The sequence below is a fragment of the Grus americana genome, chromosome 1, assembly GCF_028858705.1.
Source record: "Grus americana isolate bGruAme1 chromosome 1, bGruAme1.mat, whole genome shotgun sequence".
Classification (NCBI taxonomy): Eukaryota; Metazoa; Chordata; class Aves; order Gruiformes; family Gruidae; genus Grus; species Grus americana.
Window position 1 is genome coordinate 211427248 of NC_072852.1, and position 26602 is coordinate 211453849.

The window sequence follows — 26602 nt, forward strand, 5'->3', positions numbered from 1 at the left end:
GGGCTCCAACATGAGGAAGAAGCTCTTCCTGGTAAGAAGGCAGATGAACGGGACGGCTTCCTCTTTCAAGGCCTTTGAAGTGCATGCTGAACTGCTGCGGCTGGGGACTGAGAGAAGTCTAGAACTCCTTCAGAAAGCCCTGAGAACAGCCTGAGCTCCTCACAAGCAAAGACAGCCTCAAACTTTCGACTGCCTGCCAAGCCGCAGCTCCTGAGAAGGTCCCTCTCTGCACTGTTTGCACCCCAATGGCCGCATTGGTCATCATTTCTGCTCATGGCAGCTGGCATGGCTGCAGGTGCAAGCTTGCAGCAGGGAGGATGCACTGAGACCGCAGTGATGCAGCACCAGCATGGGGCACCAGGCCCTCGGAGCTCTGTGTTTTCAGGGATTCTCTTCTCTCCAGCATTGATCCTCTTTGCTCTAGCAGTTAAGGATCTAGCCCCTGGGGACAGGACTTAGGCCCCCAAAGCTGTGACACTTGGGGACAACTTCTCAGTGGAAAGGGAATGGCCACATGTGGTGGGAAGGCAGAAGATTCCTCACAGGGCAGTCCAGGGCTGGTGTTTTGACAAAATTCTTGCTGTCCCCGGGCACCTCAGCCCTGAGAGTGCTCGCAGCAGTGAGCAGGAAGAGGCTCAAAGACCTCATTTCTGAGCTGGACCAGAGGCAGGGTCTGGAAGACAGGTCTCTAGCAGAGCTTTCCTGCCAACTGCCCACACTTGATGATTGTCTTCTGCTGCAGCACTGTCTAATTTCATTTGCTGCCCACCTCTTTTTTCCCTAGGTGCTTCTCCAGGCTGTGCAGCTCCTTCTAAGGAAGGGTTACCACTGAGGACAGGAGCTCTGGCAGAGGCAGCTTTCTGCCTCAGCAGCCAAAGGCTCACTGCCTTGCTTGGCCACGGGATCCTCTGCTGGCAATGGTCTCACCCACCAGAGGCCAGGGACTATGGGTTTGGCTGGATCAGGTAGAAAGAACACCCTTTCCCAGACAGCTTCTGGCAGTGTTGTCCTGTTTCCCAAGTGAAAGTTCTGTTCCTCCCCACTCACTGCTTTGCCCACCTGCACGTAGTGAGGCTCAGTCCCTGAAGAGCCGCCTTGTTGCCTCCTTACAGGGCCTGATGCTGCCAAGCGCCAGCTGCTCACATGCTGCTCTGCTGCGGCCCGGCCCCAGACTCTACCCCCGGTCTGTGAGGGCCACTGCAGAGCAGGACAGGTACCCCTGGGGACGGCATGCCTGTGACGTCAGATGGATCCTGAGCCTGGACATTTCCTTCATGGACGTCCCTCTCACTATTGCCTGCTTTTACTGCTGGCAGGCAGGACACAACCTATGTATGCAGTGGGGTGAAATAAATCTCCAGGCATCACTGGGTGAGAAGCAGCTCCAGAAAGAACGGGAGGAAGAGCGCAGGTGGGCAGAGTACCAGGCTGCAGGGAAAGGAATGATGCAGAGAGGGCCCTGGTATGTCAAGTGGTTTAAAGCACTCCCAAATCCAACCTCCCTGTGCCCATGTAGGGGCCTTTGCGGAGTCACACAGAATCACAGACTGGTAGGGGTTGGAAGGGACCTCTGGAGATCATCTAGTCCAATTCCCCTGCTAGAGCAGGCTCACCTACAGCAGGTTGCACAGGATCACAGGTTTTGAATATCTCCAGAGAAGAAGACTCCACAACCTCTCTGGGCAGCCTGTCCCAGTGCTCAGTCACCCTCAGAGTGAAGATTTTCCTCATATTGAGATGGAACTTCCTGTGTTCCAGTTTGTGCCCATTGCCCCTTGTCCTGTCGCTGGGTACAACTGAGAAGAGTCTGGGCCCTTCCTCTTGACATCCACCCTTGAGATATTTGTAAGTGTTGATGAGATCCTCTCTCAGTCTTCTCTTCTCCAGGCTAAACAGCCCCAGCTCTCTCAGCCTTTCCTCATGCGAGAGATGCTCCAGTCCCCTCATCATCCTCGTAGCCCTCTGCTGGACTCTCTCCAGCAGTTCCCTGTCTTTCCTCAACTGGGGAGCCCAGAACTGGACACAATATTCCAGATGTGGCCTGACCAGGGCAGAGTAGAGGGGGAGGAGAACCTCCCTCGACCTGCTGGCCACGCTCTTCTTAATGCGCCCCAGGATACCATTGGCCTTCTTGGCCATGAGGGCACATTGCTGGCTAATGGAGAGCTTGTTGTCCACCAGGACTCCCAGGTCCTTCTCCACAGCGCTTCTTCCCAGCAGGTCAACCCCTGACCTGTACTGGTGCCTGGGGTTATTCCTCCCGAGATGCAGGACCCTACACATGCCCTTGTTGAATTTCATTTGGTTCCTCTTTGTCCAACTCTCTAGTCTGTCAAGATCTCACTGAATGGCAGCACAGCCTTCCGGTGTATCAGCCACTCTTCCCAGTTTTGTATCATCAGCTTTTCCCCCTCTGAGCTTGACCTGTAAGCTTCCCTCCAGGAGAAAGACCACCACTTTCTCAGTCTCTTTTTCCTCCCTTGAGGACAAGGACGCCTTCCAAGCCCACTGCAGGGAAAGCTGTCTTCCCCTTGGCTTCAGAGGCCAAGGGCTGAAGCCTTTCCTGCTGACTTTCTTGGAGACAGAAGGCTGCAGGGGAAACTGTCCTGAGCTTGGGCTTTTGCTTGCCCCATAGCTGAAAATGTAGGCTGACGAGCTGAAGCTGCTGAAACACAGTGCATCTTCTCTGCAGCTCTGAACCTGGAAAGGATGGGAAAGCTGGCGAGAGCACAGCAAGTTCTGTAGGTGCTTTTTCTGGGAGGGAAGACTATGCCCGCCCTGGGAGCCTCCTTCCAAGTCTGGGGCGTTGTGTTCCCAACGTGTAGGATGCAAAATGAACCACTTGAGGGCTGTAGAGGACCTCTATTCCTAGCTTTTCCCTAGCTGAAAAGTTCCAGTTAGTGGTACTTCACGTTTTATCAAGGACTTAAGCAGTGACAAGGAATATTTTTTTCTTGTCCAATGCTGTACAAGAAAAATCTCCTGTAAAAAGGACTCCTTACTGAAATCAGAAATTGCTGGGTGGCTGCCCTACAAGACACATTAACTACTAAAAGAGATTAAAATGGTGTAGGAAAACTACAACTTGAATATTGTAGGACTTTGAGCTGCTGTCTGTTTGTGTTTTGTTTTCTAATTGAAAGCAAGGATATTTGTAGCAGATCATTTTGGATTTCTCTGTTTGCTCCCACTTTTTCTCTCAGCAGCAGAACAAGTCCTCTACTCCTAAGTTGTTCTTTTTCTCCTCCTTTGAACAATGAGGTGATTTGAAACTAGTGATGATAATAGCATAAATACAAGAAAAGATATCAATACAGGTAATAATGTGGCAATATTATTACCATTAGCAAGTGCTCTAGCCACACCACCCAAGTCGCAGAAGGCAACGGCAGGGACTGGGAGAATGAAGAACCAACTACTGTACAAGAAGATCAGATAAAAGAGTATCTAAGGAACCTGAAGGTGCACAAATCCATGGGACCTGATGAGATGCATCCACAGGTCCTGAGGGAACTGGTGGATGAAATGGCTAAGCCATTCTCCATCATATTTAAGAAGTCGTGGCAATCCGGTGAAGTTCCCATTGACTGGAAAAGGGGAAACATAACCCCCATTTTTAAAAAGGGAAAGAAGGAAGACCCAGGGAGCTACAGGCCAGTCAGTCTCACCTCTATGCCAGGCAAGATCATGGAGAAGATCCTCCTGGAAACTATGCTCAGGCACATGGAAAATAAGGAGGTGATTGGTGACAGCCAACATGGCTTCACTAAGGGCAAATGGTGCCTGACAAACTTGGGGCCCACCTACAACAGGGTTACAGCATTGGTGGATAAGGGCGAAACAATGGACGTCATCTACCTGGACTTGCACAAAGCATTTCACACTGTCCCGCACAACATCCTTGTCTCTAAATTGGAGAGGCATGGATTTGACAGATGGACCACGCGGTGGATGAACAATTGGCTGGATGGTTGCACTCAAAGAGTTGAAGTCAGCAGCTTCATGTCCATGTGGAGACCAGTGACGAGTGGTGCTCCTCAGGGCTCAGTACTGGGACCGGCGCTGTTTAACATCTTTGTCGGCGACATGGAGAATGGGATCGAGTGCACCCTCAGCAAATTTGACGACGACGCCAAACTGTGTGGTGTGGTCGACACGCTGGAGGGAAGGGATGCCATCCAGAGGGACCTTGACAGGCTGGAGATGTGGGCCCGTGCAATCCTTATGAAGTTCAACAAGGCCAAGTACAAGGTCCCGTACATGGGTCAGGGCAATCCCAAGCACAACTATAGGCTGGGCGAGGAATGGATTGAGAGCAGCCCTGAGGAGAAGGACTTGGGGGTGTTGGTGGATGAGAAGCTCAACATGAGCCGGCAGTGTGCGCTTGCAGCCCAGAAAGCCAACTGTGTCCTGGGCTGCATCAAAAGCAGCATGACCAGCAGGTCGAGGGAGGGGATTCTGCCCCTCTGATCTGCTCTTGTGAGACCCCACCTGGAGTACTGCGTCCAGCTCTGGGGGCCCCAGTACAGGAGAGACATGGAGCTGTTGGAGTGAGTCCCAAGGAGGCCACGAAGATGATCAGGGGGCTGGAGCACCTTTCCTATGAGGACAGGCTGAGAAAGTTGGGGTTGTTCAGCCTCGAGAAGAGAAGGCTCTGGGGAGACCTTAGAGCAGCCTTCCAGTACCTGAAGAGGTCTACAAGAAAAGCCGGGGAGGCACTGTTTACAAAGGCACGTAATGATAGGACAAGGGGTAATGGGTTTAGGCTGAAGGAGGGTCTATTTAGATTAGATATTAGGAAGAAATTCTTCCCTGTGAGGGTGGTGAGGCACTGGCACAGATTGCCCAGAGAAGCTGTGGAGGCCCCATCCCTGGAAGTGTTGAAGGCCAGGTTGGATGGGGCTTTGGGCAATCTGGTCTAGTGGAGGGTGTCCCTGCCCATGGCAGGGGGGGTTGCAACTAGATGGTCTTTAACATCCCTTGTAACCCAAACCATTCTATGATTATATGAGTATTAATACCTATTTCAAGTGCATAAATGATCACCATGGCATCCTAACATGATGCTAAGCATCACAATTGACTGATACCTGAATTACCTCTACCAGAACAAAACCTTTCACTCCTCTTTGCTTAGTTGCTCATGTCTTCCCTTGTTTAACAAAATCGCATCTTATTTATAATCCTAGCTGGTCTGGATTAGTCAGGTAGCATGTCCCATAGTAAAGCAGATGGGCAGGGCCCATGTCTCAGCCAAGCCAGCGTGTTGCCCAGAGCACTCTGCCGCAGGCCGCAGCCCTGGCTCATCCCCAACATCCGGGAGCCAGCATGTGGCTCTACCAACCAAAGGGTCTCTGAGCAATACAATAAAAATAAATTATATTGAGGTCAGGGCCATGATCCTCTGGCCCAACTTTTACTTCAGCCCTTGTGCCTGGTGTTTCTGTCAGCTGGCTGTAGGCCTGAAGGGTCATCTAATCTATAAAAAAAATATTAATCACAGACTTTTGGATAAAATACAGGCTATCTGGTTATCACATTTGTGCTTAGCACACCAGGCATGTTCTTACAAGCAGCCATCCCGAATTAAACCTCTCTCCTTTAAGACATTTTCTGAGGCTTCTTTCTCACAAGCCTTGATTTCATGTGCAAATCGGAGACATTTGTTTTTTCTAGCACTTCAAGGGTGTGCTGACCTTTCAGTTCTGAAAGGAAAATCTTGGTAAAATCACTAATTAATGACTGAGTTTGAATCATTTGTCCCAGATATGTGGATAAACAAAGCAGCTAAAGGTCTGGCTATTAAACAGGAAAGAAAGGGTTTTCTTCATAGAACGAGCTTGGCTGTTCAAATACCTAAAATGGTGGTAATTGATTTATATTCAATTATTTGAGTGCGCAAAGCAATTATAGCTAATCTTTAAAGCCCAGTTCTACTGTGAAGCATTACTATGCAAAAAATGATTCCTTATTAGTTACCCGCTGATGAAAAACGGTGGTAAGAGGATGGAATTTCCCTTATTTAGAATTCATACCCAATTTTACCTCTCTGATCTCTCCTTTTTGTATATTGAGAGCAACAGGGCTGTTTACTCCAGACCTAACAGATCTAGCTGACAAACCACTGACAGGGAAAAGACTGCTGGAACTGGGAGGGGATTTGGTCACAGAATTGTAACACTGGCTGGTATTATTCAAACAAGAGATCTGTCAGAGTCCAGCTCAACTCACAGTCACCCCGGCTGTATTCATACAGTCAGCAGTCAGAACAATAAATGGTATTTTAATCTGTAACTCCTGCAGATTGGTTTGGAAAAATCGCTGAGATTTTCAGATGTTCCTGAACCCACAGCAGGGACCTGAGTACACTCGGCACGGGCTGAGGTTTGGATGACTGCCGGCAGAAAGGGCCACGTCTGCTACCTGTCATTGAAACGGGTCGTGGGGATCAGTTCCCTATAAACTCATTCTTTACCTTGTAGTGTAGCAGATCTTGTATCACAGTCTGCAAATAAGAAAACGAGAAGAGACAAAATCTGGGCCACTGCGTCTCCTGTGTCACCATCCCTGGTCCAGCAGCCTGTGTCAGGCAGGATTCTTCACATTTGAAGAGTATCTTGGCAACATCAAATTAAAAATTATTCACTGAGTTTTCACCACTGTGGAGGCACACACAGAGGTTTAAGCAGTGGACCTGTGTCTTTTATAAAACTGAACAAAAAAAATCAGTAACCATTATGGCCAGCTTCTACTCAAGAAACAGAAAGCAGTCTGTATTTCCTTAGAGCTGCTAGTAAAATAATGTAGTTGTCACCCAGTATCTCAAGTTTAACTCACCCCCAGCCTGCAAACGGATTTGCTGAGCTATGGCTGAACTGGCTGAGCTGAACTTCAGCCAGTCCCAGGCTAACCAGTACAACTCCCCAGCTCACTTCAAACCTTCCTGGGAGATGGACTTGGGCACTGATCACAGGCTGGAGTAACGGAGACACAGGTACAGTTCCCTTCAGTCCACACCGCTAAGGGATGGCACCTACGGCAAAGAGGCAGGGCAGCAAACGGGGACAGTCACCTTTTCATCTGGCACAGCAGGATTTGCCAGAATTCATTCAGCAGAGCCCGCAGGCTGAATGACAAGTAGCTGCTAAGGCTGAGGCAGTCTAAAATGCCCCACAGCAGACATCCTAACACACAAAACATGCGCTAAGAGGAGCACCAGAACCTCTTACTGCAAAGCTTGAATCCTCTCCTGCCTCCCTTACTACGGATCAATCCGTATGTTGTTTATATGTCCAAGACTGTCGGGGAATACCTGGAGGGAGCACAGGGCAGTTATAGCTGCCTTGGTGAGGGTCACAGCGGTTTCATAAATAAGATGTGATTTCCTCGTCTCAGAGAAGGCAAGATGAAGGATCATTTGAGAAATGCTCATTCTTCAGATTCTACACTGGCCAGTTCAAGCAATTAAGAATATTTTGCATGAACAGCAGTGCAGTGATGTTGAGTCTGTGATGTCTGGACAACTGTGGGTCTGTGGACTACAACCAAAATAACCACAAAAAATAAGGCTTCGACAGTACGTTTACATTTGATATGGAGGGGAGTCCAAAAAGCATAAAAGGCTAAAAATCTCCAGTCTAGTGAAATAGTTCTTTGCCAGTGAGGGAGGGGAGTCACCAAGGATAATCAAGATTACAGTGAGGTACTGAAAAATATTACACAGAAAATAGAAGTTGTCCCCTCACCTTTCATAATGTCACCTTTCAGCAATCCTCTGTCCATCTTTACCCACACAGATTTTGGGAGAGGGGGTCGCTTTAATACACTCTGGTTTTAAATCTTTTATGTGGATGTGTTACAAAAAACATTGGATTTTAAGCTTTTACCAATCTTAAAAATGAGATGTGAGTTTATTGCAGAAAAGCCAGGCTGCAGTCTCTTCAGTTAACATAAAGCTACCCTAAAAGTAGTCTCAATTCCCATGTCACATAGTCACATTTGTACGCTTGCACTCCTCAAATTTCCACCTTAATTGCTTGTACATCACTACGGAGTTACTCCACCACCTTTTTCCTCCTGTTGCCAATAACTGCAAAATGATCTTTGGTTTTTGCACTGTTGCCAAAAGCAGTTTATTCAAAAAGGCAGAAAACAGAGTCTACAATAAACTTCTGTATCTTTTTTACTAACATTGCTTGAACAACTACGTAAGCTCATCGAAGATGATTCATCATTGATGGTCAGGCTGTATCAGAGCAATCCCAAGCTCAGGTCATTAAATAGTTAGCCAGCCTGTTTCAAAAGCCCATCTGAGAAAATAAAGGAATCTTTCTGCTTTCTTGAAGTGACTTTGGAAAAGACCCAGGCAGTTTAAATCACAAAATATTGAGACACAGTAACAACTATTCATGGTGAACCCTTCGTTATTCATCAGTAAATCACCATTATGGAAAGGTAAGATTCCCTCACTTAAAAAGAGAACGAAGGGGACTTGTTATTTCCCTTTATCATCTTTGCATATGAAAAAATATTAAGATGTGTATGCTTTTCCACCAAAATCTCCAGTAAAACCAGATAATATGTGTAAAATACAGCAGCAACAAAATGGAATTTAGTGTATCTGAGGAACTCAGTGCAGACTTTGTAAAATGAAATAGTTTGATAGCGTGGCCTCAATCCAACCAAGCAGAACTCACTTCCATTCAGAGGGACACGCTTCTTTTAAGCCAGCAAAGCGAAGAACAATCAGCTGTAGTTCTTAGGGACAGACTCCTTGTAAAAGTGCACCAGATAAACCAAAATATCTTGGTCAATTACAAAAGGTTTTATTCTTACAGATGCTTAAGATGATGCTCTTCACTGTTTCAGTGGAGAAGGCAATTTCCCAAGGGTGTTTCTGAGTGAGACTCTTAGGTGACATTTCCAGTGCCTGCACTATTCAAGCTGGGGGAAACAACCGCAACAAAAAGAGCCCACACAAGCACAAAGAAGATAAAAGACGCAGCTCCGCTAGATGGCAATCCTTGGTCTGGTCACCGTGCCCTCGCCTCCTCGGCAGCACGAAGAGGAGCTCCAGCACTCCTCGGGAGTCGCACAGAAGTCCTTTGTCTGGCCTCTGCTGTGGGAAAAGCAGCCGGGATGGACCCAGCCATTGTTAGCTCCTTCCCAGCCTTATCAGGCTTCCCACACCAGGTACTCCTCAAATACCTCCTCTGGCAGAAATGCAGCAGTACTTCAAAGAATACTGATATTAATTTTATTTTATTTTTTTCAGCGTAAGCTCCTATAAACTGAAAGTCCCGCTTTAAGGAACTATTGCAGAATAAAAGCTAAGCTGAAGCAACATCTGCAGCTGCTGCTCAGTCAGGCTGACTCCTGGAGCCTGCCCCCGACTTCTTGCAAGCCCACGAAGAACCCTCCCAACCTGGCAGGATCTGGAGCGGGCTGCCACAACAGTTTTATACCAGTCCAGCTCTGCTGACACCCACGGAACCACTTCTCCCACTGGTTTCAGACAAGATCTAACCCAAGAAGGCTGATGATGCTCTGCTTCTGAGCACCACAGGTCACCATACACAAGGGAGCAGAGCACCCAAGGAGTGAAAACCACCGGCACGTTAGATTTGTGGCACTTCACGGCTACTTGGAATAAAAAGGTGAGGCCTGTGGGCAACCAAACCAGTCAGGTTTGCAATGTCTACGTAGCAATTCCCAGAGTTCATTCCTGAGGACCTATTTTAGACTTTTTTTTTGAGCAAAATCTCACTGAAGTCTGTGAGCTGACAGGATAGGCTATAAGGTCTTCAGGATTAGATCCCTGGTTAATACACATTAGCATATTGAGCTTGTGAAATAAATTAATTGCTCAGTGAAATCCTAAGTCAAAAAATGTGTTTTCTTTCCTTAGCAGAGACCATTGCATTATCAGCTTCCCCTTCAGTTGCTCGGCCTGCTGACAGCACAGATCTCGGGCACACGGCCCACGTGAGAAAGCCGGGCAATAAGATGTATGTTCATGCAGCACCATCAAGCTGCAATACTCTGAGCAGCTGCCAATATGTGCTACAAATACACAGGCTCAAAGCAGTCGCTAAACAAAAAAAAAAAAAAACAAACATAAAACAACCACACCACCTCTCCAACCGAAATAACCCCCCAGCTGGTCTTGTCTAGATAACCTAAAATGTATTTTTACGCAAGCGCGGCTCGGACCTGGCAGCGCACTGCTTGCGGATGCAAACTCGCGCTCCCTTCACTGGGAGGTTTGCCAAAGTGAAGAAGGCAGGAGTGAGCTCACAGAGTAGGACATTGTCCCGTCATCAAAACCAGCAGCGGGGCAGGAATAACCTAATTTGTAGCTACCTTGGCTGGACCGGCTGCCCGTTGTTCCTCATACACGCTCTCGTGAGCTTAGTTAAATAAACTACCACAAAATTATGCTCGAAAAGTGTGTTTCCTTAGACACTGAAATGCTGTGGCCGTTCATCCATGGTGGTTGCTTTCCATACAGCTTGTGAAGACCTTGGATAGCTTTTGGGGAGGAAAGAGGCAGCAGAGGATACAGGTCTTGCTGTTTAAAAATAAAATTAAGCCAATTTCCAAAACAAATTCTCTCACAGTTTATTTCCAAAAACTCTTCCTTCACCTCTCCATACTTCCCAACATCTTGACCCTAAGTCTCCAAAAAGTTAAATCTGGGTTGATGAATGAAAAAACCTGTTTCCCCTTTCACATTATCTTTTAAAACATAGAAGGCACCAGGCTTTGCCACCACGGAGGGTAAAACCTCAGGCTGATCCGTATGTGGGTCCCGTTTCAAAAACAAACAATCCACTTGGGACTGGCGGGGAGCCAGACTGCGGGATTGCCTTGTAAGACTTGCATCTCAATAGGAAACCTCCAAGTATTTTGATCTGTTTTCATAACTGTAACAATTTTCATCCCTTGGCTTTGTAGTGTATTATTGTTCCCTTCTTTCTAGTCAGTTAAAGAAACAGCCGGTACAAACGAAGGCAAAACAAGCACAGGTCGCTGTGAATAAAATACGTCATTTCAAAAGATTTAGGAAAGACAAAAAACCACTGCCCGTCTTAACTCCTGCCAAGAAACCATTACAGAGGATGGAGGTGTGGTGAAAACCCCTTGAACGCCGCAGTTCAACGGCAGTAACAACCACAGATCTTAGATCTATTGTGTAGCTTTATTTTTATAGGACCTATCATAGACTCTTTTACATAACTTAAATGATTATCAAATAATCTCCTGTACACAATGAGACCGAGCCGCATTGCTTTCCGAGCCTTGACACATTCCTGGAAGAACTCCAACGGTCTGTAGGAATCACATCGCCACAGAGGCTACAGTACATTTTTGTCCCGAACTTACGCCATCAATTAACTTACGTATCGCTGTAAATTGCTGTTTGCAAGATCCTGCAAGACATTGTTAAATTTCAGGACACTAAGTTTTGGTAGCAGCATTTTTAATTTTGCCTTTTTTTTTTTTTCCTTGCCTTTGTGTCCTCAGCTGAACATCCGCCAGCACTTGCGATGCAGGCGAGCCAGGGAAAAACTTTAAATATACCGCAAGAGTTGACCGAGTTTTACTTTTAGACTGAAATCATTTACAAATGGTCACGGCTGCCTTCAAGAAGAGCAGCCCCCGTTGCAAGGGCACGTAAGACAGGTAACACCAAGCCGCGTCTGCCTACAGCAAGACAAAACCTGACCCTAAGGAAGGCGAAGGGAAGGGAGTCACCGGCCGCTAGAAAAACACCTGAAGGAACCCAGGATTTCACATTTTATTTGCAGCGTCTCCCAAACCGCAGGAGAAGGCGACTTGCAGAGCAGGAGGTTGAGTCCCGCAGGAGCCGTGGCCGTGGTTGCGGGTGGGGATATACACACACACACGCACACGCACACACGCGGCGGGGCCAGCGGAGCCCCCAGCCCCACGCGTGAGCGGCGGGAGGTCCCCGCTCTCGCCCGAGCGTCCGTCAGGTCCCAGCCCCGCGCCCGCGGGTGGGCTCCCCCCATCCTCCCCCCCCCCATTTCACCGTCCCGGGCGGGGCGGGCGGGGGTCGGGGGGGCCGGGCCCTGCGGCGCTGCCCTACAGGCCGGAGTAGGCGGCGCGGTGGTAGCCGGCGCTGTAGTCGTAGGGCACCTGCGGCGGGGGCAGCGGGCACTCGGGGAAGAAGGGGGCGAACCCCGCCGACAGGTGCCCGCCGGGCTCCTCGCTGCCGCCGGGGGCCGGCTCCCCGCCGCCCGGGTAGAGCGGGCGCAGCGCTTCGGACGGCGCCTTCTTGGGCGGGCTGCAGGGCCCGGCCGGGCTCCAGGGCGGCTCGGGGTAGAGCAGCCCGCCCAGCAGCGGGTGGTGGGCGGCGGGCAGCGGCAGCGGCGCTTCGTAGAGGCCGTGCTCCAGGCCCAGCTCGGCGGGCAGGCGGGCGGCGGTGCCGCCGGGGAAGGCGTCCGGTGGGGCGGCGTGCTCGGGCAGCAGCGCGCCGTACTCGGGGCCCAGCAGCTCGAAGAACTCGGTCGCCTCCGCACCGCCTCCGCCGCCGCCTTTCTCCAGCTCCTTAGCGCCCGGCGGCGGCCCGCGGGCGGCGGCGGGCAGCGCCGGCTCCGTGAAGAAGGAGGGCGGCAGGTTGCGGTCCCGCAGCGGCACCTTCCGCGGGCCGCCCGCCGCCCCGCTGCCGCCGCCCGCCGCCCCGCCGCCGCCCGCCGCCTCGCCGCAGCCGCCGCCCGCCGCCCCCCGGCCCTGCTGCAGGGAGCCGAAGAGGGCCGCCAGGCTCTTGCTCTGGAGGCTGCTGGCCGCCTGCGAGGCCTCCCGGCGCGGCGGGGGCTTGGCGGGGCAGGCGGCGGGCGGGGCGGCGGCGGGCGGCGGCGGAGCGGGCGGCGGCGGCGGGGCGGCGGCGATGATGCCGGTGCAGCGCTTGATCTGCTTCTGCAGGTACTTCCTATGGTTCACCTTCCGCTTGGACTTCACCGGCTTGTCCAGCGCCAGCTTGATGTTGCTGGAGGCCGAGTCGATGAAGCTCAGCAGGTCCCTGGTGGCTTCTTTAAAGTCCCCCGCGTCGCCGCCGCCCTCGTAGCCCTTCTCCAGGTCGGCATAGCCCAGGAGGCCGCCGGCGGCGGGGAAGCAGAAGGAGAGGAGGTGGTGGGGGCTGAGCAGCGCGGCTGGCACGGCCATGGCCGGCGGCGGGGCGCCGCCGCCCCGAGCTCCGCAGGGCTGCGCGGGGCGGGCGGCCGCGGCGACGGCGGGGAAAAGGCGGCGGGCGGGGGAGGAGGAGGGCTCAGGAGCGGGGCTGGCCCCGGCCCTCCCCGCCTCCCTGCCGGGCGCCCGGGGGCCGGGCCGGGCCGGCTGCACCCACCTCCCCCCGGCTGGGGACATGGGCAGCGGCGGAGGGGAGGGACGAGCATCACCCCCGGGACAGGTACACACACAGCCCCCGGGACAGACACACACACACAGACCCCGGGACAGGTACACACACACCCTGGGACAGGTACACACAGCCCCTGGGACAGGTACACAAACACACCTTGGGACAGGCACGCGCACAGCCCCCACGACAGCTACACACACACCACGGGACAGGTACACACACAGACCCCAGGACAGACACACACACACAGATCCCGGGACAGGTACACACACACCCGGGGACAGGTACACACAGCCCCTGGGACAGGCACACACAAACCACGGGGCAGGTAGACACACACCCCAGGACAGGTACACACACACCCCGGGACAGACACACACACACAGACCCCGGGACAGGTACACAGGCCCCAGGACAGGCACACACACCCCCCCCAGGACAGGCACACACAAACCACAGGGCAGGTACACGGCCCCCGGGACAGGTACACACACACCAGGACAGGTACACAGCCCCCGGGACAGGTACACACACACCCCAGGACAGGTACACACACTCCAGGACAGGAACGCACACCCCGGGACAGGTACACACACACCCCAGGACAGGAACACACACCCCGGGGCCAGATACACAGACATCCCCCAAGCAGATGCACACACCCGCTCTGGACCAGGTACACAGCATCAGTGTGATCCCCATCACTAGTGTGCAGCCACCCCCAGCGCTGTCCCCCCAGTCCTGCAGCTGCTCAGCTGGCACAAAGCGTGGTCCTCTGCCCGAGATCTGACCCGGTGGTGCTGGATCCCCTGCACGGCTCTAGGCAGAAGGGTATGGAGACACGCTTTTGCTCTGACACCCACCAGGATGCACAAGCCTAAATTAATTTGCAAAAGGTTGTTGGGTTTTTTTTTTTTCCAAGCTCATTGCTATGCACACTACCCAGCATGTTGTATTTTCCTAATCAGGTCAAGTCCTGAGAAAATCCAGCGCTGTGATCCACTAGAGATTTTAAATGACTTGATTGCATTCAGTTAAAACTCAAGATTTTTACTTGCACAGGTTTAGTGAAGCAGCAGTATAAATCTTCCAAACGGAAGGCAGAAAGTTAGTGAAGCGGCTAAAGAAAGTACCGGTAACAGCTCCTGAAGGAACTATCTTGACTTTTCAGGTGGGGAGGGAGAAGTATTTGGTTGATCTTCCTTTAGAAAACTTTTACATTGATGCAGAACAACCTCAACCCTTTGAGCTCCAGATTTATTTTCAGAGATTGTATATGTCCAAATATGACTAAAGACACATATCTGATTTTGCTTGAAATAAAGTCAGTTTTCTTGGTCTGCATCGGTTCATTAGAAATGCAGGATTTTTATGTTGGAAGGAAAAAACAGAAAGCGAAACTCTGCAGAAGAGAAGAGAAACAGGCTCCTAAGACTATTAGTGGTAAAAAAAAGAAAAAATCAGCCAAATTTACTTCACTGTGGTTTCAAACACTTGTTGAATGCAAAGCAAGTATTTCAAGGAGAAAAGAGGAGAAAGCACACATTTCACGAGAGGAAAAAAAGGCTCAAAATCCTCTACAAACCAAAAATGCTGATTTTCTTGGTCTCTCACTTGCATCTCAGCAAGTCTCAGCAGAGTCCCAACAGCAGGCAGAGCCTTGTGGGCCCAGGCGCAGCCTTGGCTCTGGTGCTGGCACATCTGGACTGGGTCTCCTTGCAAAACCTGCTCTGCTGGAGCCTCCTGGAGTCTTATTTGGGGAGTCTCATATTTGGTGACGTGGACAGTGGGATCGAGTGCACCCTCAGCAAGTTTGCTGACGACACCAAGCTGTGTGGTGCAGTCGACACGCTGGAGGGAAGGGATGCCATCCAGAGGGATCTTGACAGGCTGGAGATGTGGGCCCATGCAATCCTTATGAAGTTCAACAAGGCCAAGTGCAAGGTCCTGCACGTGGGTTGGGGCAATCCCAAGCACAACTACAGGCTGGGCGAGGAATGGATTGAGAGCAGCCCTGAGGAGAAGGACTTGGAGGTGTTGGTGGACGAGAAGCTCAACATGAGCTGGCAATGTGCGCTTGAAGCCCAGAAAGCCAACCGTGTCCTGGGCTGCATCAAAAGCAGCGTGACCAGCAGGTCGAGGGAGGGGATCCTGCCGCTCTACTCCACTCTTGTGAGACCCCACCTGGAGTACTGTGTCGAGCTCTGGGGGCCCCAGTACAAGAGAGACGTGGAGCTGTTGGAGAGAGTCCAGAGGAGGCCACGAAGATGATCAGAGGGCTGGAGCACCTCTGCTATGAGGACAGGCTGAGAGAGTTGGGGTTGTTCAGCCTGGAGAAGAGAAGGCTCCAGGGAGACCTGATAGCAGCCTTCCAGTACCTGAAGGGGCCTACAGGAAAGATGGTGAGGGACTGTTTGTTTACAAGGGCATGGAGCGATAGGACAAGGGGTAATGGGTTTAAGCTGAAGGAGGGTCGATTTAGATTAGATGTTAGGAAGAAATTCTTTTCTGTTGGAGTGGTGAGGCACTGGAACAGGCTGCCCAGAGAAGTTGTGGATGTCCCTGCCCATGGCAGGGGGGGTTGGAATTAGGTGATCTTTGAGGTCCCTTCCAACCCAAACCATTCTGTCATTCTATGAGTTGCTCTAAGTGCAACTGTGCAACTGAAGCAAAAAATACTGTTAGGCAGAGGGCTATGGGAAATCCATATATCACTCCATATCAGAGTGGGTATGTATACTTAGGAGATGGATTTAAACTACTTAGCTGAAGTACAACTGACATGGATTAGCTACCCGAGCTTTTACCCTGAGGTCCTGTCCAGCCCTGTCAAGCTTTGCAGCCTGCTCCAAGCTCCCTGTTGATGGGGAAATATAAAGAACACCACATATATACCCCCTGTGTGCTCCACTAGATAATCTTGCATCTACTTTGAGGCAACTTCAAACTGCACATGGGTCTAGAAATTGGGACTCACTATCTGTCACTGGACGTGCAGCCAGTTTGGGACCATTTCTTATCCGAGCAACATGAAATGACTCTGTAATATAGCAGCGTCTAAGTTGTCCTCAAGTTAGTATCTGCTTCAGCGTTAGAGCGGCAAAGAGGGGTTGTTAATGAGTCTGGGTGGTATTATATGCAGAGTGGCTAAATATCCGGTGGCTTACAGAATAAAAAAGCTGAAAGCCCTAGCTTCTCTTCTGTAAGGCTGAATTCATTCAATTAAACAGCTTTGAGAGCTCAGCTATGGTTTAGCGGGAGACTTTATTACCTCCTAAAAATTGGAGAGTATTAAAACAATTGTCAGGCATGCAAAGGAAAGTTGCATTCAGTTGTGCTAAGCAGCCAAATTTACATATTCTCTACCAGGTCTGGAGGTTTAGAAAGCCTTCATAATTGCATTAAACATGCTTATTCTCCGTGTTCTCTCAAGCAGAGCTGATTACCCCAAGTTGGGCAATGCCCGGAGGGAAATTTGCTAAGCCACATGATGTCAACAACTTCCAAAGAAACTTAATTTTTCCAAGGAAATAGTGGTTTGGTTATTCCTGCAAAACGTCTCTCTTTCCCAGCGGCTCTATAAGCCAACACTTGTCTTCTGCCTCTGCTCTTTCAGGATGATGATGCTCGGTCCGCGCAGGGCAGCTCTCACGCCCCACCAGCGATCCACCTCTGGCTCCTGGGGCTCTACTGCTAGTTTCTTGCCTGCTTTTGTGTAGGAAATGTGTCTGGTTTTGGTTATTTTCTTGCTCATTACAGGCAGCAGCATCTCAGCCAGCTCTGGGGATTAAACCAAGGCTCTCCAGAACGATGCCCTTGGTGTCAAGTTTGGCTTTTTTAGAGGGAACCGCAGCACAGTCACCCTGCGCATCGAAGGCAGCAGGGACACCACGCACTCACGAATGCTTTGCGCCAGCCACAAATTGAGCTTGTAGCTACACGATCAAGCCCTTCACAAGAAGGTTGATTTGTTATCCTTACGGACCAAGCGGGCCAGAAAGGAGAGACCGTCTTGCACAAACAAGAAAGCCTTGCGCAGCTGAGGACCGCGTTACAGTGCCAGCACTTTTGTGGAGTGGCTCCTCACTGGAGGCAGTTGCAGAAGCTGAATCCACCTTCCTGATGCCCATGGGACCACCTATCTCAGTGTCCAACACCTGGGTGAATCCTCTGCAATGCAGGGACCGGTAGTGAGATCCAGCCCAAAGGAAATATCTCATGCTGTGCCCCATCACTAAAAGAGGGTGGATTCAGACTAGATATAAGGAAGAAATTTGTTACAATGAGGGTAGGGAGATGCTGGAACAGGTTGCCCAAAGAGGAGGTAGATGCCCCATCCCTGGAAACATTCAAGGTCAGGTTGGACGGGGCTCTGAGCAACCTGATCTAGTTGAAGATGTCCCTGCTCATTGCAGGGGTTTGGACTAGATGACCTTTAAAGGTCCCTTCCAACCCAAATCACTCCATGATTCTATGATCACTAGCAAAACCTTCCCTTGGGGAAGGCAAACCAAATCCAGCACCGAGTCCAGCTCTCACAATTCACAACATCCATTTTCCTTTCACCGCAGCATTGGGAGGGCAGCGTGAAAGTAAGAAAATCTCTACGACAGGGGAGGGAGGACTTTTTTTTCCCCCTGGCCGGTTGTATGGCCCATATGGTTATCGAGTTATGGGAAAATCTGGCTGCCCAAACAGGTGTCACCGCTTGCAACCTACGGTCTCATTTCCTGATCGTGTCTTAATCGGCGAGTTGGTTGTGAAAGTTGATTTCTTGCACATTCTTAGTGGGAATTTCTGCCCTTCCCTGACAAGTATTATAGGCAGCCTTTGACATACAGCCCTACAGGACCTAAATAGGCTGCTATTCTTTCCCTACGCTGAAAGGGAGCTTTGTGCCAGGGATTCATTAAACTGCACTGCACAGCCCTTCATAAATGGGCTCAATAATGAACAGTCGATTTAACTGGAAAAGCTGCTGGAGCTGTTAAATTAAAGGGAAATAAAGTGCACTTCAGGCTCAGTCTGCCAGAAGAAAATGTTGACCTAAAAAAAAAAAAAAAAAATCTTCATTTTACTGAATCTCTTGCAAACAGGCTAAAATCTTCAGGAAGTTTATACTCGCAACAGTGGGAGAAATTTTAAAACATGCCGGTTTGCTTCCCCACTAATAAAGAAAGAAAAATCGAAAGTAAAATATTCAGTAAAATCAGGATGGATGAAAAGCATATTCCACTTAAGCCAAATTTAAGCCACTTAAATTTAGTATATGTATGCAGATATAAGATTGTGTGGCTGATGTAGATCCGGTCCTCTCCTGCCTTAAATCCCTACAGACCCCTTCAAATGACGCACATACATACACGTGCATATACATGGTTCCTTCCTTTACAGTCCTGGCTTCTTAGAGATGCTGTTTTATTGGGATGAAATTACTAGCAGACACAAGACTGCAGACTTGGCACCCCGCAAACGAAGCCCTGTTTTCCTCTTGCAGCTTCTGGATGCCGTTGTCTCAGTTTTCCTTCCCCTCTTTCAATCTCGGTGTGTGTATCGTGTTCTCCTCAGATATATTTCCCCCAGAAGAAAGGACAAAGCAGGTTTTGGTGGTTCTGCTGGCACCAGTGAGTGGGTGACGTGTGTTTGTAAGCGTTGCATCACATTAGAAAGAGCTGGACAAGGATAAAGCACAAAGCTGTGTTGTCTGTGTTTAGGGGATCATCAGTCCATCAGGAGATCCTGTAAAGGCTCTCCTTGTCCTTGGCCGGGCTGAGCTCTGAGATGCCACTGGAGATTTCTGGGTTTCAGCAAAGTATTGTTGAGGTAGACACAAGAGTCTGAGGTGGAGTTTAAACATTTAACCTGAGATTTTTTTATATGCTTATTTTAAGCAAGCAAGGGGAAAAAAACATGTATGGTTTAGAATGGGAAAAGAAATAGTGGGTCACTTCAAGTCCTCATCCAATTAACTTTGTATATCCAAAGTTTCCACTGGAACTGAGTTCATAAATTCATCAAGGAGAGGCTTTATTTCCCGTTTACTGGTATTTTCTGAAATCTTGGGGATTTATGCAGCCCAGTTCTGCAGCGTCCTGTTCTGGGATCGTGTTGCCCATAAGGCAATGGTTGTTTTGCCCATGTGAGGAGAGCAGCACTCAGCTGAAACATGGACTACACATGGGTGGGACTATATTTAATCTTCTGGATGAATAGGGAAGACCATCGTTCATCTGAGCCTGACCCAACACTTGGTTTTAGAAGAGTGGAATTCCTTATTTCAGTGGGGTTACTCCAGTGTAAAACTGAGGTTGCTCTTCCATCATAGCCATCTCACTCTCCTTCATCTGAAGAGTCACAGATACTGTTCCACAGCTGTGTTATGCACTTTGTATGTGATATATTGTGAAGGAAATCTATCTATGGGAAGGTAGACTGGAAGCTTAAGGACAAGATCAGAAGAAGCATGCGATGGGGAAGGGACCATGTCCAAATCTAATTCCTGGGGTAGCTCATCTGAAAACAAACCTCAGCATCAGCTTAAAAAATTTTGTGTTGCTTTCACTGTTTCAGATTGTAGCTGGTTTTTCATTATATAAACTTCCCAGTTGGAGAAACACTCATCTTTTTCTTACTATTGTGACTTTTGTTCAAATCTTCTATATAATTTTAAAGGCGATGGCAGCAGGCTTTCAGCTCTTCACTGAAGTTGCCTTCAGTGGGTTAAATATTTTTTCATACTCTCGGAAAACAGAAGTGTTCAGGAAGAGTATTAGCTGTAATATATCACTCTTCCACCTACATTTTGCATAATTTTTTATGGCTTAATTAAAAATGACCTGACATAGATCAAAATCCCACAAAGTTGTGAAAACATGAACTTATCTGATACAAAAATAGTGCATTCGATAAGTTTTGTGGGCTGCTTTCTTGAACACAGCGCTTGGCTGTATTGCTGGTGGCTCTCTGTCACCACTGCAAGAGCTGTGCAAAAACCACCACTTGCCTCTTCAGGAAGGAGTTTTGGGGGTTGACATTGTAATTTCATTTCATTAAGTTCTGCTCATAGTCCAGCACTTGGCTACTAGTAGAAATATGCATTGAGGAAACATTTACATATACTCGAAAAGAGTAAGAAAGGAAATTACTTTTCATATTATTGAGAAATATTTTTTTCATATTATTTGTTTTCCTCAGTCCTTGCGTATTCCTTGAAATTTGCAGGGTTTTATCTTCACTCAGAGACATTTCTGCAGGTAAATGTGTGGGTTTTGAGACCAAACTTACTCCTCTGTTTTCACTAGTCTTTCAGGGTGCTGCTTGGAAGGCCTTTGCTGGGTGGAAATAAAATGTGAAATGCGAACAAATAGCAACTAATGTCAAGCACTGTCTTGTTTGCTGCACACTGTCCTTCCACTAATCTCTGCTTGCTTGGCAGGAGCCAGTTTATTTGATCGCATGGTTCCTGACAGGCTTTGCTGGGAGGTGCTGCATGGCTTTGGGGAGAACAGGAGCTCCTCAAATCTTACCTGATGCAAGCAGTGAGGATTTAGCAAATGCTGCAGAATAGTCTTGATGTATCTCAAAATGGTCGCTGAAACCAAAGGCAGTGAGGTGTTTCTCAGAGGTCCGGACATGCGCCATCCACAACACGGGGGAGAGCATAGGAGGGCTGGGTGCTCTTTGGTGTGTGGTCCATGGTCATACACAGCTGGGCACCAGTTTCAGAAAGAAGTCTTCTCATCCATTATTTGTGCTCTGAAGTAAGGGCCTGGTCCAACTCCCAGTGAAGCCATTTCCGCTTTCTTTGAGTGATGAATAACCCCAATTAATGGGCCTAATTTTCAGAATTGTTGAGCGTCAGCAACTCCCATGACTCTGGTAAGTGAGTCCCTATCTCTGCGCTCCATTTGGGAATAACCAATTTTCTTAAGCCAGGAATCCCCATGCCAAAATCTTCCTATGACGTGTGGCATCTTCCCTCCGTGTAGCTATGAGCTCAACTCTGCTTGTCCTTCCAGCTCTCCCATGGCCGGGGCTCAGCCCTCTCTCCCACTCGGGGTAGCTCTTAAATGATGCTTCAACCATACTGAAGAGTCTCTGACTTGGAGGTGACCTCAGGTACCTGTGACCATGGCAGTGCTGTCATAACTCTTCTTATTCTTTTATGTCTCTTAAACAAACCTGGTGCAGCTCAGCTGATGGATGTGTAATGTGATGACACTGGAAACAAGGTGGCCTCTGCCTGTGGAAGCTGCTCTGGCACCATCTCATCTGCATCCACACCAGGGAGACAGCTGGGGCTCAGGTGGGACTTGTGTGACCCCATGGCTGCCACAACAGAGCTCAATCCTTGTGGGTATTTACATAAAGGAATTTTTTTTTTGTCTTTAAAAATGTTGGTCAGTACTGTGTCCCAGTATTTAAAAGGTTAAACCCTATTTTTTTCCAAGAATATATCTTTTTCTATAGAAAAGGACAACTGTGGAATTTTTAATTGCTTTATTTTTTATTGAAAATGCTATCAAAACTGTGACCAGTTTTGCCTATTGAAAATTGCCCATTACAGAGGTTCAAACAGGTTTTAATAAGCTTAACTAAACAGGGAAATATGATTTTCTATTCCCAACCTCACCACCCGTCCTCTGCAGCGCTGACTTCTGAGACCTGGAGCTGGACCAGGAATATGTTTTTGCAGGGTGACATGAAGATCTGACAGATGTCAAAAACCATCGGGTGTCGTACAGCTGATGCCCCTTGCTGAGCTGCCGTGGGGAGATCCAAATCTCAAATGAATTCCATGATCTCCTGATACCAGCACCAATTTTATTAACTCCCGTTATTTTTTTTTCGCCATTTATTTTCTCCCCTGCTGAGGGATGTCTGCAGGGAGTTTAATCCCATCAGGAGCAGGAATTGGGCCCAAGACCCCTTTCTTACAGCAAAAATAACCTTCTTAGTGGTGCAGCGCAGTCTGCCGGCTGAGGTGGCCACCGGCCTGCAGGCCGAGGAGATGGCCACCAGTCTGCAGGACTTGGGAGCAGCAGGAGTCCCTGCTCCTGCACAAAGCGCTTCTTTGGCCCACCCTGGGCCGCGATAGGTTCTTACGTGGAAAGCCCCAGACCCTTAATCAGCACAACACCCATGTCAGGCACCCAAGTCAACCTCTGGATTTCAGTGGGTTTACTCCCATGCTTAGACTTGGGGATATCTCGCTGAACGGAAGACTTGGTTCACAGCAAGAGGGGTTCAAAACCAGTCTGTGGGACACAGCAACCTTTTAAATGTTCATAGGATTCACTAAGAGTTTAAATCCTAATATCTTACTTGCCTATAAATTATCTAAACACATAATAAATTATTATATACACATATATACCCAGAGTGGGCGCATGCTGTGCTTAGGAGCTTTGCATGCAGCAAACACATATAGACTAAAAATACTGAAAAAAAAAAAAAGACTCTCTTGTTTGAAAGCTATAGCTAACAAAAATGTTGGATTTTTGGTTACCAGAAATGTTTTCTTAACCAGATGTTTTCAGTCTTTTCTTAACAGAGCCACTCGCAGATTGTTCCCTGAATTATTTCATGTTTAGAAATGGTGTCTTGTTAAAAGAGAGAGAGAGACCGAGGGAGAGAGTCGCACAAACTGCCATTATCATGCAAATAGCCCCAGAGGAAAAAGGACAGTGAAAATGATAGCACTGATCTAATTATCTGCAGGCCAATATAGCTAAGTCACTGAAAGAGGCCCACAGAAAAGGCTGCCACAGAAACACAAAAAACAGCCAGAAAACAATAAGGAACTTAGCAACAGTATAAAAACGGACTTCTTTCTGTGCACAAAGAGTAGTTTTATGAGCATTTTTCTTGCTTTCAGTTTGCAGAAAAGGTTAGAGCACATTTTAAATTCTATGCCAGGATTTTTCCCCCCTCCTCAGCCCCTAAAGATCCTTTGGCACGCCGTCATATCGCTGCGCACCCGGCGGTGGGAACCCGGCCGCTCCTGCTTAGCATGTCCAAACCGCCACGTGTGTTGGGGGCTGCTGAGTTCATGCGAGGTGGATTTTGGCAGCGCCCTTCTCGGGGGCTTGGATTTTGATCAAGACATTCAAGCTTTGCCTTTTTTTTTTTTTGGTGTGTGTGTTAATGCTCTCGTCTTCCTTTTGGTGCTCCCAGGGGGTTCCCAGCTGGAGGATGGCGGGTTTGTACGCTGCCCACCGTCCCTCGGGTGACCCGAGTGAGGGTCTCGGTGCTCCGTCCGTGGGGAGCGGCAGGAGGAATCCCGGCTATTGCAGCCGGCACCCAGGCACGGCCATCCCCCCAGCCATAATTCACCTCAATAAGGACCTCAGTACAGGCCATGAGATGCTGCCCACCAGATTGCCAAATAGAGACACTGACAAGCAATTAAAAAAAGACCCAAAAGCCACTGATTGTGGTTGTCAAAGAGGACCCCACATGAGCATCACACCCACAGCTCCTCTTCTGTGGACGTGGTGCTTAGGAACATCATTTAGTGGTGGACTTGGCAGTGCTAGGTTTACAGTTGAGCTTGATGATCTTAAGGGTCTTTTGTAACCTAAATGATTCCATGATTCTATGATTCTTGTTGGTGGAGAGAAACAGGCAGCTCCAGAGTAACTTTTCTGCCCTATTTCAGTGATCCTGCCTTGCCATTGCCTGTTTTCTCACTGACCTTGAAGGGACCTTCCATGATCAACCTAATCAAACTAATCCCACCCAGATCTTAAAAGCTCAGGGCACCTGCCAACTCAGCCCAACTTCCTTTGGAGCTACAGGTGTCAAACCAGTGCAGGACGGTTGTCCAAAATGTCCTGAAAATGCTTTTTAGCCATTTAGAGGCCACCACACTCTTTTTTGAGGGGGAAACCTCCCAACCAGTAACTGTTTCTGTTCATTACAGGTTTAGACCAGACTGGGATCAAAATTGGAAAGACAAAATGCAGAGCATCTCTCTACAAATTCTCCAAGTCATCTAATCCCACCTATTAAGCTTAAAAAGCTTAAAGAGATCGGAAAATATCCATAATTAGCCTCGTATCAAGAATGTACAGACATTACAACAATTAGTTGCCAGATGTGGTAAGCCTGGGCCATGTGGTTGCATGCTCTAGGAAAATGAAGGTGAGGAAGGACAACATCCTCTCTGGGGTAGGGCTTTGAAATATTTCTTTTGGCCTATGGAAAGGACTTTTAAGAAGGATCTGAATGGGAATATGGAGAACTCATTCAACTTGGGTGGGGAGAGTCATCAATATAGGCAAAATTCAGTCTTCTGGTGGCAGCACAAGGAGATGGAAGAGAAACCACTGGGAAACTTCAGCCTGGAGAAGAGAAGGCTCCAGGGAGACCTAATTGTGGCCTTCCAGTACCTGAAGGGGCCTACAGGAAAGATGGTGAGGGACTGTTTATCAGGGAGTGTAGTGACAGGACGAGGGGGAATGGGTTTAAGCTGAAGGAGGGTAGATTTAGAGTAGATATTAGGAAGAAATTCTTTACTGTTGGAGTGGTGAGGCACTGGAACAGGTTGCCCAGAGAGGTTGTGGAGGCCCCATCCCTGGAAGTGTTTAAGACCAGGTTGGATGGGGCTTTGGGCAACCTGGTCTAGTGGAGGGTGTCCCTGCCCGCAGCAGGGGGGTTGCAACTAGATGATCTTTAAGGTCCCTTCCAACCCAAACCATTCTGTGATTCTATGAAACCCTGAGGGATGAGGGGATTCAGACTACATCCTCAGACACAGACAGGGTGGGCACTTTTGCCAATGACTCGAGACAGTTCTGAGCCTGACACCCCTCACACACAGCCAGGAATGCAAGATAAGGAAATGCAAGCATTGTGCACTCAATTTTGCCCAGCAGCAGTTTATTTAGACCTGCTTGGAGGAAGTCTGGTGATTTTTTTGCAAGGCACCACCTTTAAGTCATCCCTCTGGGGCTTTCAGTGCTGATCTTCAGATCCGGACTGCTGCAGAGTGAAAACATGGACTAGATGCACTATTTAAAGGTGGATTTTCCTTAGGAGCATGGTATGGGTTCATGGGATGATATGGGCTTCATAGAGGAAGAATCAGAAGGAGAAAGAGGGCAGAAGGTATCAAAGAAAATACAAACAACAGACTTTTTGAAGGAATGGGCAGATCCACTTGAAGAATTCAATTCTTGAGAAAACTAAGTTAATGCTCAAGTGCTTAAAAACTCATTGTGGATAAAAGGTTCCTATAGCTAGCCAGCAACTGCTCCTTGCCCTGCTGCCCAGTCTGTGTCCCGAGAGGATAAACTGGGGATTTATGGTGCACATGACTTGAGCGGAGATCTATGGAAACACAGGTCAGTAAAGGGAATTGGTTGGGCAGCAGAGCCCTGTTAGGTTAGAAATCTGCTAACAAGCCACAGGCAGACCTGTGTGCATCTGCCCTGGTCCTTTCTTCTGCCCCTGTCTCAGTCCCCGCTCCCACCACCTTCTGGAGCCAGCATCACGTGCAGCCCATGGTGAACAGCCCGAGGAGTTGCTCAAAGTTAACCCTCTCCTTTCTCGATCTTGCCAGGTTCATGTGAACCCCCAGTGCCCTTCACTGCATCACAGGCATTGCCAACCACTTGCACCAGCTTTTCCTACCTTACAGACTTCTTGAAAATACAGATTAGAAAATAGCAGAGAAAGAAAGAGCAGAAGTCAAGTTGGCATGAAGAACGTGGCAGGCTCTTTCTCCAGTATGGCCATCTAACTGCACAAAGTCTTTCTATGTTTGAAGATGCAACACACAACAGCAAATGAAATAAATCCGATGAAGGAAACTACCACAAATACTAAGAGAGAGAAATAAAAGGCACTCAGCCCCTCCACCCAGCTCTCTGGAGCACTCATTGCATCTTATTTTGACTTTATAAAGTGTTCACAAAACTCATCTATTTCCTAGGAGAGCTTTGTTAGCGTTTACACTACTGAGGGGGGGAGCTGTCATTTCTGTGAATAGTCAGTTAAGGTCGGAAAACAGATTTTGGTAGCAAAATTGGCTGTGTCAGATAAATGTTAGTCATGGTGATTATCTGCCAGGGAATGCAAACAGGCTACAAAGCGATAAGAGGAGCTGCTGGCACCAGAGATCCTGTTTAATTTTTTTTTTTTCGTGTACATGGAACTTAATTTATGCAGGCTTTGCAAACAACATCTGATCACTGTGTCAGATGGTCCGGCACC

General features: G+C 48.8%; 1 protein-coding gene across 1 annotated transcript; it reads right to left on the minus strand.

Annotated features, from left to right (window-relative positions):
• Nucleotides 1–8123: 8123 nt before the first annotated feature.
• FAM181B (family with sequence similarity 181 member B) lies at nucleotides 8124–13280 on the minus strand. The gene has a single exon (XM_054838624.1). It carries the CDS (start codon nucleotides 13186–13188, stop codon nucleotides 12109–12111), a length of 1080 nt encoding a protein of 359 aa, XP_054694599.1. The 5' UTR covers nucleotides 13189–13280; the 3' UTR covers nucleotides 8124–12108.
• Nucleotides 13281–26602: the final 13322 nt, after the last annotated feature.

Coding starts and splice junctions, on each gene's coding strand:
- FAM181B (XM_054838624.1), bottom strand. CDS start 13,188: ATGGCCGTGCCAGCCGCGCTGCTCAGCCCCCACCACCTCCTCTCCTTC.